Below are 13,886 nucleotides of genomic sequence, written 5' to 3'. Positions count from 1 at the left end.
GCTGTATGTTTAGGGTGGTTGTCCTGCTGGAAGGTGAACCTCCGCCCCAGTCTCAAGTCTTTTACAGACTCTTAACAGGTTTTCTTGTAAGATTGCCCTGTATTTGGCTCCATCCATCTTCCCATCAATTCTGACTAGCTTCTTTGTCCCTACTGAAGAAAAGCATCCCCACAACATGATGCTGCCACCATCACATTTCATGGTGGGGATGGTGCGTTTAGGGTGATGTGTAGTGTTAGTTTTCCACCACACATTGCATTTTACTTTTAGGGCAAAAAGTTACATTTTGTACTCACCTGGCCAGAGCACCTTCTTCCACATGTTTGCTGTGTCCCCCACATGGCTTCTCACATACTGCAAACGCTACTTCTTATGGCTTTTTTTCAACAATGGCTTTCTTCTTGCCACTCTTCCATAAAGGCCAGATTTGTGGAGTATATGACTAATAGTTGTCCTGTGGACAGATTCTCCCACCTGAGCTGTGGATCTCTGCAGCTCCTCCAGAGTTACCATGGGCCTCTTGGTTATTTTTCTGATTAATGCTCTCTTTGCCCAGCCTGTCAGTTCAGGTGGATGGACATGTCTTGGTAGGTTTGCAGTTGTGCCATACTCTTTCCATTTTCGGATGATGGATTGAACAGTGCTCCGTGCGATGTTCAAAGCTTGGAATCATTTTTTATAACCTAACCCTGCTTCAAACTTCTCCACTACTTTATCCCTGACCTGTCTGGTGTGTTCCTTGGCCTTCATGATGTTATTTGTTCACTAAGGTTCTCTAACAAACCTCTGAGGGCTTCACAGAACAGCTGTATTTATACTGATATTAAATTACACACAGGTGGACTCTATTTACTAATTAGGTGACTTTTGAAGGCAATTAGTTTCTCTAGATTTTTTTTCAGATATTTATTTATAAAACCATTTATCATTTTCCTTCCACTTCACAATTATGTGCCACTTTGTGTTGGTCTATCTCATAAAACCCTAATAAAATATATTTACGTTTTTGGTTGTAACATGACAAATTGTGGAAAATTTCAAGGGATATGTATAATTTTTCAAGGCACTGTATGTGCTTCATTGGGTGCACACATAAATGTAAATGTAGTAAAGTATGGCATTAACAAAAACAATCCTACCTTAAGACATATTTGAACATTACTAGTGTGGGGGATGGAAGATATAAGAATGCAAAGTAAGAGGTCTCCCAAGGTCAGACTAAAGCGGTCCCTGGGATATCCTACTCCTGTAGGGTCTATTTGTCACATGATACTGCTAAAATCACTAGTATGGGATAATAAGGTCCTAATGCCCATGTGCATCTTTATCAAAGAAGTTGTTCCTCACCTTTTTACACATATATTCTATGTCACTTCTTTTCTCATCAGTTACACCAAGTAATGAGGTCAAGTTTACATCGCGTGAAACTGAAGAGGAAGTAAAACCAGACCAAAAACACCCCGCTGTAGTTAGACCGTACGCTGCTTATGCTCCTCCTGGAAATCCAAAGGTAAGCTGAGGGAAGGTCTTAACCATTCTTGCAAAAACAACCACAAAAAGGAACATTATAGTAATAAATATAGTAATAACCTAAACATTTTACTTGAGAGAAAAAAAAAAGCCAATAAACATTTCCTGAAGTATTTCACTGTAAAATTATATTGTATGAGGAAGTAAAGAACTGTGGGATTCTTGTACAATTTAAATCCTTCAACCCAGGTTCACACTAGTGCGATCACAGTAATCGCATGTGATTCGCACCTGCACCTGCATTGCCGATAACATGCTATGTCTGTGAGATGCGAGTTCAGCCATACAGTTGTATGGCTGAATTCGCATTAGATTTGCACAGAAAACAGTGCAGGGACTTGTTTTTCCCCGCACTAGAAACGGATTGCATGGGTGTTCTCACCTATGCGATCCGATTCCTGTGCGAGTTCACAGTTCACACTTCGATCTGTGAACCAATCTGGGGGTGTCATTAACAATGTAATGACACCCGCAGCAGTTTGCAGAAGGTAGTGTGAAGATGCGGGAAGCAGCACTGTAATCGCGCTGATTCCCGCATCGCATCAGTGTGAACCTAGGCTAAACCAGCCAATTAGCTTCCCAGTACATCTTTAAATTGTAGGAGGAACCCAGATAGACATTGGAAAAACATTTATCTGCAAGTTTTATTTTACACAGGAGCAGCGACATTTTGACAGCTGCTCCTGCTATGCAATACATAGCAATTCCAGGCTGACATTTTGACAGCCAATAATTGCCAATAATAGCAAATTTGGAGAATTCCAATTCCATTCGAATTGCATTTGAATTTGACCTGAATTCCAGTGGAATTGCATTAGAATTGAATTACATTCAATCTGCATTCGAATGGAATTCTGTTCGAAATCAAATTTATTCTATTCGAAATATGAATTTTGGAAGATGGTTATGTTCTTTCTATTCTATTCTATTCTTTTCTATTGTTTTTTTCTATTCTATTCTTTTATTCATCATTCTTTTCTTTTCTATTATATTCTTTTCTAATTCAAATTTATTCTATTCGAAATTCAATTTTTCGGAAAATGGTTATATTGTTATATTCTTTCTATTCTATTCTTTTCTAGTGTCTGCTCTATTCTATTCTATTCCATTCTATTCCTTTTTATTATTTTATTTTCTATTCTATTCTGTTTTATTCTATTCTATTTTTCTATTCAAGTTTACTCTATTTGAAATTCTAATTTCAAAAGATGGTTATATTCTTTCTATTTTATTCTATTCTATTGTTTTTGCTATTCTATTATTTTATATTCTAGTCAATTCTATTCTTTTATTTTCTATTCTTTTCTATTTGAATCTATTATTTTCTATTCTATTCGAATCGATTATTTTCTATTCTATTTGAATCTATTATTTTCTATTCTATTCGAATTTGAATTTATTCTGTTTGAATATTGGGAAATTGTTATATTCTTTCTATTCTATTCTATGCTATTCTATTGTTCTTTGAATTATATCCTATTCTTTTATTTTCTATTCTATTCTTTTTTATTGTATTCAACTTCAAATTTATTCTATTTGAAATTCGAATTTCAGAAGATGGTTATATTCTATTTTATTCTATTTTTAATTCTATTGTATTCCTTTATTTTCTATTCTATTTTATTCTGTTTTACTCTATTCTTTTATTTTCTAATCTATCACTTTATTTTCAATTAAATATTTTTCTATTCTCTTTTTTACTATTCTTTTATTTTGTATTCTGTGCAGTTTTACTCTATTATGTTCTATTCTTTATTTTCTATTCTATTCTATTATTTTCTATTTTTTTCATTTCTGTTCTATTTTATTCTCTTCAGAAATTTGATTGGAAAACAATTCAAATTCAATCCAAATTCAATTTGAAACCTATTTGAATTTGATATTGTTACTATTGTAATTCAGAAATTTGGATACATCCAAATTTCTGAATAACGAAAAATTCTTCCAAATTTAAAATCGGAACGCAAAGAATCGCACATGTCTGAGCCCCCGTTTACACCTATACGAATTAGATGCGGCTTACACCGCATCTAATTCGCAGGACATTTTAAAATACATTCATATGAATGCATCTGGTTCACATATGTGCGTTGCATTCGCACTGCGCATTGCACAAAAATCGTGTGCGTTTTCTGGGCATTGCGGTGCGAATTACGAGCCCCTTATCTTCTATGGGAACGGAGCTAAAACGCAGATGAGCCTTTGAACAGGAGATTTTTATCTTCCCAATGAAACCTGAGCTTCAATTCGCACTGCACATGTGTGAACCCAGGCTAATTCTGTATTCACTTGCAATATAGGGATGGGTGAACGATTCAGTCCGAGCATAAGTTCGGGCCGAACATTCAATGTTCAGTCGTTCTGCAAACATCCGAACAAACGGGTCATTCGACTGTTTGTTCAGCCCCCTGAACCGACCACAATGCATTGCAGCACTGAACAGTGCATTGCAAGCCCTGATTGGCTGAAGCTGTGAAAGCTTCAGCCAATCAGGGCACAGAGCACTGTCAGAGTCATGACTGGACACTGTCATCGTGACTTTATCCAATCATGGCTCATTCCCGCCCCACAGTATAAAAGTATTCTTTCAATGGCAGCCATTTTCAGTGTGATTTCGGCGTGGAGAGAGCTAGAATGCTCTGTTCAATGCTATTAGTTAATTAGTGTGCTATACTGTGTTATTTTGCTTCAATTGTCAGTGTAGAATATTAGTTTAGTGTCAGTCTAGGGATAGTGTGAGTGTAGTGAAGAGGACCATCATTCAGTTTTGCATAGTGTGCAGCTAGAGTAGGGACAGCTCAGATAGTTCCACTGTAGTGTAGCGAGACCATGTCATTCAAACATACATTAGTGTAGAGTAGGGACAGCTCATAAAGTTTCAGTGTAGTGTAGTGAGACTGTGTCAGTAATCTTTACATTAGTGTATTGCTAGAGTAGGGACAGTTCAGATAGCGTCAGTGTAGTGATGGTTGAACACTCTCTAGTTGATTGAGTTACTGCCAGTTTAACGCCATTTACTTCTGTGTGCGTTACTGCCAGTTTAACGCCATATAGTTTTGCATGCGTTACTGCCAGTTTAATGCCATATAGTTTCGTGTGCGTTACTGCCAGTTTAATGCCATATAGTTTTGTGCGTTACTGCCAGTTTAATGCCATTTACTTCTGTGTGCGGTACTGCCAGTTTAACGCCATTTACTTCTGTGTGCGTTACTGCCAGTTTAACGCCATATAGTTTTGTGTGCGTTACTGCCAGTTTAATGCCATATAGTTTTGTGTGCGTTACTGCCAGTTTAACTCCATTTACTTCTGTGTGGCGGTACTGCTAGTTTAACGCCATATAGTTTTGTGCCTTACTGCCATTTTAACGCCATATAGTTTTGTGTGCGTTACTGCCAGTTTAACGCCATATAGTTCTGTGTGTGTTACTGCCAGTTTATCGCCATATAGTTCTGTGTGTCACTGAATGTTTGGCGCATTATATTGCAGTATATTATAGTGTATCCATGGAGTGTGTCTGTGTAGTGTGAGTACTCAAATTAAAGTGCACCAAACACCTCTTTACATTGATTAAAGTGCATCTACGTACAGATTTTAACTTCTTCTTTACATTTGCTTATAAGCATCGCCCCCTCCCTCCCAATAATGTCTGGGAGGACAACAAGGTGAGGCAGGCGTTCCCTTGGCACTGTAAGGGGGCCAGCAACAAATGTGTCCACAGGCAAAGGTGGACGTGGTGGTCAGTCCTCTGTTTGGAGTGTACTGTGGTGGACTTGCTTACTAAACCTTCCTCATCCTCCTCATCCTCTGTCACACAAGCAGAGACAAGTGTGCAGTCCCCTGCAGTTGCCAGAGTGGATAAACCTGGCTCCTTGTCCACATCTATTCCTATCATAGCCCCAACATCAGCCATTGAGGAGTCAGCTGAGTTGTTTGACCACAGCGTCGGCCACTTGCTCCTTGATGATGCCCAGCCATTTCTGGATTTAGATGTTGGTTCTGAGGTTGAGGATGACAGGAACATAGAGAGAGCCTAGAGAGAGGGAGGAACACTGGTAGACAAAATGGCAATTATGTTCCCCAAGCCACAGTGTATTGCCAAGTTGTCTCCAGTGGTAATGATGAAGATGGAGGAGATGGAGATGATGATGCTGATGATGAGGTCACTGATGCGACTTGGGTGCCAGATAGAGCAGAGGAGGAAACTGAAGGTAAGGCGGCACAACCCCAAGGAGGCCGACATCAAGAAAGAGTAGAGAGCAGCCAGCCTAATTCATCACATTCTGCAGCTGTTATCTCCCGGCCCACTCCCCAAAGCTCAGCTGTCTGGGCCTTTTTCAGCACATCTGCAGCAGATCGCACTGTTGCTATCTGCAAATTGTGTCTCAGGCACATCAGACGTGGCAAAAACACCAACCATTTGGGTACCACATGCTTAACAAGGCATTTAACGTCCAACCACTCAACCCGTTGGCAAGAGCACCTAAAAGCCACACAAAAGGTACACAAATCTGTCCCTCCTCCTCCTTACCCACTTCAGTCTGCCCCTGCTATACCAAGTCCTTACCTCTCAGCAGCTCCACTGACGGGGATGATGGTATAGCACAGGGTGTCCCAGGTCCTAGCAGCACATCTGCCAGCAGCACACCACCAGCTGTAGACTGTAGCCGGCAAATTTCTCTGTCCCATCTGCTGCAGCGTGAAAAAAATACAGTCCCTGCCACCCACATGCGCTGAATGCAAGCTTGTCAAAGCTGTTGGGTCTCCAACTTCTGCCTTTCAGCCTGGTGGATTCTGCCCTCCTCCGTGAATTCGCACAATGTGCAGGTTCCCAGTCGCTACTACTTTTCACGTAAGGCTGTTCCATCCCTCTACCAACATGTGGAAGGGAATGTTCTGGCATCGTTGGGCAAGAAAGTCAGCCGTAAAAATCCACCTTAATGCTGACACGTGGTCCAGCAAGCATGGGCAGGGACGATATATTTTGTTCACAGCACACTGGGTAACGCTGCTTGCAACTCGAAAGGATGCAGGACAGGGCTCGATGCTGCAGCTTGTTGTGCCCCCACGTCTCCATACAGCTGGCGATGATGATGCCAGACCTGTGAGCTCTACCCCCTCCTCCACCTCCATGCCCTCCTGTCCAGAATTGTCCTATGAACATCAGGTACCCCTAAGCGTTCAAAGGGCTATTCCCAGAGTCAGGCTAAAGGGTGCCATGCAGTGCTTCAGCTAGTGTGTTTAGTGGACAGGAACCACACCGGAGCAGAGATTCTTACAGCTCTGCTGGGACAGGCCCAGAGGTGGTTCACGCCACGCCAGCTGGAGCCAGAAATGGTGGTGTGCGATAATGGCTCAAACCTATGGCTCTAATTTAGGTGCTTCAAAATTACACCCCCCCCGCTGTAATTCAGGCGCCCGGCATCCGAAAAGGGGCCAGACGCCTGAATAGGGGGTGGCGGCGGCAGCCATCTATCCATAATTCATAGAGGAGGTGGCTGGAGAGGGGGATCGGCGACCATGCGCCCTTGATGGACGGGCCGCCCCTGAAGTTCAGGCCTTTTGGATGTCTACACAAGTGGGCCTTTTACAGGTAAATAGCATGCATAGATATATTAAATGTACATATGAGTGTATAGGAAGATTTTTCTGAAATTGGTTGGGTGACAGTCTCTTTAGGATAATTACCAAAGAAGATTTCTTCCAGTCTTTAGCACCTTTGGGCTTTATGGATATCATCATGGACACACTCATTCGTTTTGAAGTGTTAAAATATCAAACCATTTGCAGATTAATATGTTTACACTAAACTACTTTGTTGTAGCTGGATACATGAACTCGTGTTTCTCAATGTATTTTCCAGGGCAAGCTGGTGTATGCAAACCAAGGTAGATTAAGTGACTTTGAGCATCTCAGCAAATCAATAAATCTAACAGGGACTATCGCTATTGTGCGCTATGGAGGAGTGGGCAGGTCTGCTAAGGTACATCTATATTTGTTAAATTATTGTGAGTTGTGAATGTGTGTAGAACTAAAAGTATATAAAAATATGTAACAATAAACAACCAGCACTATTAGGATCACAGTCTATAACAAAGTCCATAAATGATGTTTTTCTTATATTCTCACCGGATGAAGGGATCAAGTAAAGCGTGTTGTCATATGAATATCGATCCATTCATCCGGTGATAATACAAGAAGAAAAACATAAATATGGACTTTCATTATCCACTTCAGCTCCGGAAGGTTTTACCCCTTCATGACCAGTTTTTTTTTTGCTATGCAAAATAGAGCTTTTTTTGGTGGTATTTGATCACCTCTGGGTTTTTATTATACAAATGAAAATACAGACAATTCTGAAAAAACTATATTTTTTACTTTCTGCTATAAAACATATCCCATAAAAAAATCAAAAAAACAATCAAATCTTTTAATAAATTTTGGCCAAAATGTATTATGCTACATGTCTTTGCTAAAAAAAAAAAAATCACAATAAGTGTACATTGATTGGTTTGTGTGAAAGTTATAGAGTCTACAAACTATGAGATATATAATGGAATTTTTATTATTTAAAAAAAAAATAGGAGGAGAATTGGCGCTAGGTGCATGCAAGTACTGGAGTGGGCCTGCAAAACTTTGATGAGAGCAAAAAATAATAAAATTGGATCTATAGGGATCGATAGTTAGTCCATAATGTCCATCTGTAGTCCATACATAGGCTGTACTTGAGTGGCAGCTCAGTGTGAAGCAAGAATCAGCTTGGGAGACAACTTGATAGAGAACACAAGCGCCAAACTAAATGTAGCATATATGGTAGTTTTAATAAGGATAAACGGCTGGTACTCACTCTTCAGGCCTGAAGAAGGAGTGCATGCTCTGCAAACGCGCCGCCAGTGGTATCACATCACATCCAGGAAGTGACGCAATCTCCGGCTCCCTCTGCATTCTAAGGCTCCAGGAAGTGCCGGAATCTTCCATCCTTCAGAGTTTACCACCGCAGAGGCCACTGTGACGCCCCGCTCTGTAGATACACCTCAGTGCTTAATGCTTATAACGTTTTAACTCTTGTGAGTACCAGCCTTTTATCCTTATTAAAACTACCATATATGCTACACTTAGTTTGGCGCTTGTGTTCTCTTCCCAGTTATTATTTTTTTATTTTACTAACATCGGCAATCAATGACTTATAACAGGACTGCAATAGTGCGGCGGTCAATCTACACTAACTGAAGCTGGGGGGAACTAACTGCCACTGACATTACCAGTGACATTATTACAGTGATCAAAGCTAATAATATGCATTGTCAGTGTAATAATGACATGGGCAGGAAGGGGTCAGCATCCAGGGTGATCAAGGGGTTAAATGTGTGCCTAACATTGTTTATGTTGTACTGTGTGCTGCTTTTACTGGGGATCTAGTTGTTTTCATACCCTGCTTAGCAGGGAATGAACAAACAACGAGATCCCCTGTTACTGTGTTCGGTGAAGCTCAGAGACGATCACTGGGTGATCGGCATGTGCTGTGATTCCAGCCAGAAATGTAGAATCTACAGGAAGCGGTCGGGAACTGGTTATAGACTGCGATCCTAATAGCGCTGGTTGTTTATTGTTTGTCTCTACCTGGGTGGACTGATTGTTTTCTCCTGCTGGGGTGGCTTTGGATAAGCCGTAGTTTTGTGACTGACATTTTCTGACATTTGTGAAAGATATGAATAGAAGTATAAAAGTTCTATAAGAATAATTGCAGAAAACTGAGAAAATACAGAGCGTATCATTTTTAATTTCTTCTTTCTTCTCTTCTGATGAACCAAAGGCTTTAATACTATTTGTGTATCTGCATCAGGAGTTTTTTACTTTACTGTGACTTTGTTTTCCACAATTCGGAAAGTTTCAAGTTCACAGACAGCCAGGCAACTATAATTTTAGGAAGGAGATCAGGTACAGCAGCCTCCATTTTTGCTGTAAACCTATCGATTTAGCTGTTTTCCAAAACAGTTACATTCAAGGCATGCCGTACATGATAACTGTCACAGTTGCTTGTGCCCTTCACTGAACTGTCAATCCATCAAATGGCTGGTGTCATAACTGATCACATTTGCAGTATACATCAGAAAATTGTGATGTAAGAGGCCATTAAAGTCAGCCCACATCTTTGTACTAGAGACAAGAAGGAAGGGGCATTGGTTGTAACAAGACAACAACAAAAACCTAATTTCATGGTATTTACATCTTTAAATTTAACCCATAGTTGGTCATTGATCTCATGAGACTAATCGCTGAACCGCAAAATTTGCTGGGGAAGCAAATTTGTGTCTAGGATAGTTTTTCAGCCTCTGGGATTACAAATATTCGTATTACTCTTGTTGTTGGCATGAGGGAAGTGCACGTACTCTTACCTCTGTATTACTACTCACGTGGGTTAGCGCTACCAAATTTGTTTTCCAGCCCCTATATGCAAAAGCATCACACCTTAAGCCCTTGTTCACACTGAACATGGCTTTGAAATTGTGCGAGTTCATCTGAACTCGCACAATTTCAAAGCCGCATTTCAGTCCGACTCCGGGGGCGACTTGAAAAACATCTATTTGGGTTCATGTACAAATGTCTATTGAAATCACCCCGAAGTTGCCAAAAGTAGTGCAGGAAATACTTATTGAAATCGGGGCGGCGCCGCAAAGTCAGGGTTGCACCGATTGTGACTTTCCTATGTGCTATTTGGCATGTCAAATCGCACCAATGTGAACAGGAGCTAAAATCTGCCAGTGACACCTGTCCCGTTACTGGCTTCAGAGTTATTGTGAGGAAATAGCACTGGGCGCTGATTGACCTCCACCAGCTCCTCACAACACACTCTACTTCATGTCCAGCCTTGAATGCAAAGAGTGAAGCCATCACACTTAGTTTTCAAGGGTCTTGCACACATGCGGTTCTAGGCCGTGTCCCTAGGAGGGTTGGTCCTGCAATGAGCCCTAAGTCAGGGACCCTGCCACCCAGTATGGATCACCAAATGCCAGGCTACCCTGCCCTACAGGACCTCTGTCACCAGGTAACACCTCTTCTCCTGAGCTGGCGGATCCTCCTGCTTGTCACTTCTCACTCCGTAACCTCAAGGGTTAACAATAATACACACTTGGTTCCATAACCTCAAGGGTTAACTTAAGTAGGTACTATTTTTTTTCCCCCAGTTCTCCAATACACAGTAAGCATACACTCACTTCCCAAGTAATTCAGACCAGATGAATCACCTAAACATTAACTTTGTTTACAGTTCTTTGGCAATTCTTTGACACTACATCCAGTGTAACATCCAAAGTGACCTTTACATGCTCATTTCCCTTATTGTACATGCTATTCCGGGCTTAGGCTATTCTGTGTTATGTGGTGCTTCTCATACCTTATCATAGCTAAAGTCCATTCCCACAAAGTGGCAACAATAGTCAAACTCCCAGAACTCATGCTGGGGTCCCACTAAAGTAGGGGTGTCCAATCTGAGGCCCAACACAAAATTATAAACTTACTTACAAGTGCTGATTTTTTGGGGGGACAAATTGTTTGTAAAAATGGGTTTACACTTTGCAAACACATGCAGCTGAAGTAAAATGTGGCACTGTCACTTTACTGGATTTTTATACGTATTATCTTCCCAAAAGGAAATTCCCCCACTCCTCACAAGCGTGCTTTATTTATGTCATCAGCACCCATATTTGTGAGCAACTATTTTTGAGCATGGCACACATGAAGAGCAAAATTGGAACTAAAATATCTAAAGAGCACCTTGGGAACTCATTGAGAATTGCTACTACAGTACATCCATTGAACCAGATATTGATGCGTTCGTTTATCAAACACCGTGTCAAATATCGCACTAGTTTTATGTTGCCCTCTTTTACTTTTATAATAAAAAATATTACAATAAAAAATGAAGTTTTATTACTCAGATATATTATCCATATCACTACACCACCAGTCATTAACCCTTACTTGGCAGTACATTTACCTTAGTAGGCACCTGCCTACACTCTAGCCTTAAACGGTAGGTAAACTATACAAATACATGTCTCTTATTTCCTCCCTTTTGGTCTGTTAAGTATACCATTGTTTTATATCTTTTCGAAAAGTGAGAAAAATTAGCTGTTCATCCATCCAGAAAGCGTGTGAGTTGATAACTTGGTGCACTCTGTGCCTCAGGATTGTTATCAGTTAGCATTGCTCTTTGCTATCTCCATGGACTAAAAAACACCTCCCCTATTATGGAAAAAAAAGGGAAGTGTTATGTAGACCTAACAACGCTGCTCAGTACGGATGCCACCTTAGGACAAGATGTAAGTTAATGGGAGGAGTACCAGCTTAAAATAAAGAATACAAATTGTGAAAAAAAAATTATTTAGTTGGAGCGCTTATAAATTGTATAATTTGATAAAAATTACCTTCTTGACAAAGAGATTATTTATCAACATTTATGACTATAACTTCTGGTGTCTCTGTGTTTCTCAGGCAATTAATGCTGCTAAATTTGGAGTAGTTGGTGTTATTGTATATACAGATCCCAAAGATATCAATGATGGCTTTTCTGACAAATCTCAAACATACCCAAACTCCTGGTACATGCCCCCATCAGCTGTAGAGCGGGGGTCCTACACTGAAGACTTTGGAGATCTGCTTACTCCATATTATCCAGCCAAGAGTAAGTATTTTTCAGGTTATTATCTGGTCCTTTCTTGCTAATATATTCCCATATTAATGGCATCCCAGTCTTAGTCCATAGAGTTCAATAATGAGTTAGCTCACCCTTTGCCGCTATAACAGCTTCAACTCTTCTGGAAAGGCTGTCCACAAGGTTTAGGCGTGTGTCTATGGGAATGTTTGACCATTCTTTCAGAAGCGCATTTGTGAGGTCAGGCACTGATGTTGAACGAGAAGCCCTGGCTCGCTGTCTCCGTTCTAATTCTACCCAAAGGTGTTCTATCTGGTTGAGGTCAGGACTCTGTGCAGGCCAATCAAGTTCCTCCACCCCAAACTCACTCAGCCATGTCTTTATGGACTTTGCTTTGTACACTGGTGTGCAGTCATGTTGGAACAGGAAGGGGCCATCCCCAAACTGTTCCCACAAGGTTGGGAGTATGAAATTGTCCAAAATGTCTTGGTATGCTGACACCTTAAGCGTTCCCTTCACTGGAACTAATGGGCCAAGCCCAACCCCTGAAAAACAACCCCACACCATAATCCCCCCTCCACCAAATGATTTGGACCAGTGTACAAAGCAAGGTCTATAAAGACATGGATGAGTGAGTTTGGGGTGGAGGAACTTGACTGGCCAGTCCAGACACACTCCTAAACCCTGTGGACAGCCTTCCCAGAAGAGTTGAAGCTGTTATAGCTGTAAAGGGTGGGCCAACTCAAAATTGAACCCTATGAACTAAGACTGGGATGCCATTAAAGTTCTTGTGTGTGTAAAGGCAGGCGTCCTAAAACTTTTGACAATATAGTGTATACTGGCTTAAACCACGCAACAACACAGCTTACCTACTCAGTATTTTAAACCACGCAACAACACAGCTTACTCAGTAAAATTGGCAAAAAGATAACTTTGGGGTAACAAGGATATTTCCTCCAGAGAATGTGGTGAAATTTCACTTTCAGAATACGCAATCATGTGCAAGGAAAATAAAAAAGAGCATTTTTGCTTTCATATGATTGGTTGATTGAAGTCAGCATATCTTAACCTTATTCACTAAACTCTGGGAAAAGGTGCAAACTTCCCTTGCAAAGTAAACAGTCTATTTGCCTTTAGTAACTCAACCACAAAGTAAGGGTACAATTTTTATTTTAACTTTTTTTTTTATAGTAAAAAGAAAAAAAAACAAAAAAACTATATTAAACCCAAAAGAAAACATTTATGATATTACAAGTTACCGATTCTTGGATGTGATAGCCGCATTCATTTTCTTTTGTAGGCTTTATTTTTGTTTATTTTCATCTGGTGATCTGGCCAGTAAGTCTGTTGTTTTTCAAAAGAACAAACTGTCTTGCAGATGTAGCAGTTAAGAGGGATGAGACAAACCATTTACCAGTGACAGGATTGCCTACAATGGGCAGCTTTTATTTATGTAAAAACTGTGGCAGAACTACCAGGGTCGCAAAGGTCACACTTGCGACCGAGCCCTGGCATTTTGCCACCGTAGGAAGGCCCCAAGATGGCAGGGAGACCATACCTCCCAACTGTCACAAATTTGCTGATACCCTTCCGGGATTAGATTTAAATCCTGGTGTCCCGAAGATCAAGGCTGAGTCTCATAGTGGAGCCCAGTGCCGGAACAAGTTGGCTCCACTGACTTGCGTGGCATGGGCATATTAATGAC

General features: G+C 40.7%; 1 protein-coding gene across 1 annotated transcript in view; it reads left to right on the top strand.

Annotated features, from left to right (window-relative positions):
- The window catches only part of NAALADL1 (N-acetylated alpha-linked acidic dipeptidase like 1), a 114,939-nt gene that overhangs the window by 23,570 nt on the left and 77,483 nt on the right, over nt 1-13,886 (top strand). Inside the window, exons 3-5 of the mRNA XM_073604881.1 lie at nt 1,389-1,510; nt 7,391-7,510; nt 12,022-12,211. Coding sequence (XP_073460982.1) covers nt 1,389-1,510; nt 7,391-7,510; nt 12,022-12,211 — 432 coding nt within the window. The remainder of the gene's footprint in view (nt 1-1,388; nt 1,511-7,390; nt 7,511-12,021; nt 12,212-13,886) is intronic.

Source organism: Aquarana catesbeiana, linkage group LG11 (genome assembly GCF_042186555.1).
Source record: "Aquarana catesbeiana isolate 2022-GZ linkage group LG11, ASM4218655v1, whole genome shotgun sequence".
Lineage (NCBI taxonomy): Eukaryota > Metazoa > Chordata > Amphibia > Anura > Ranidae > Aquarana > Aquarana catesbeiana.
The sequence above is the reverse complement of the archived record's forward strand: the minus strand, read 5'-3'. Positions and strand labels throughout refer to the sequence as shown.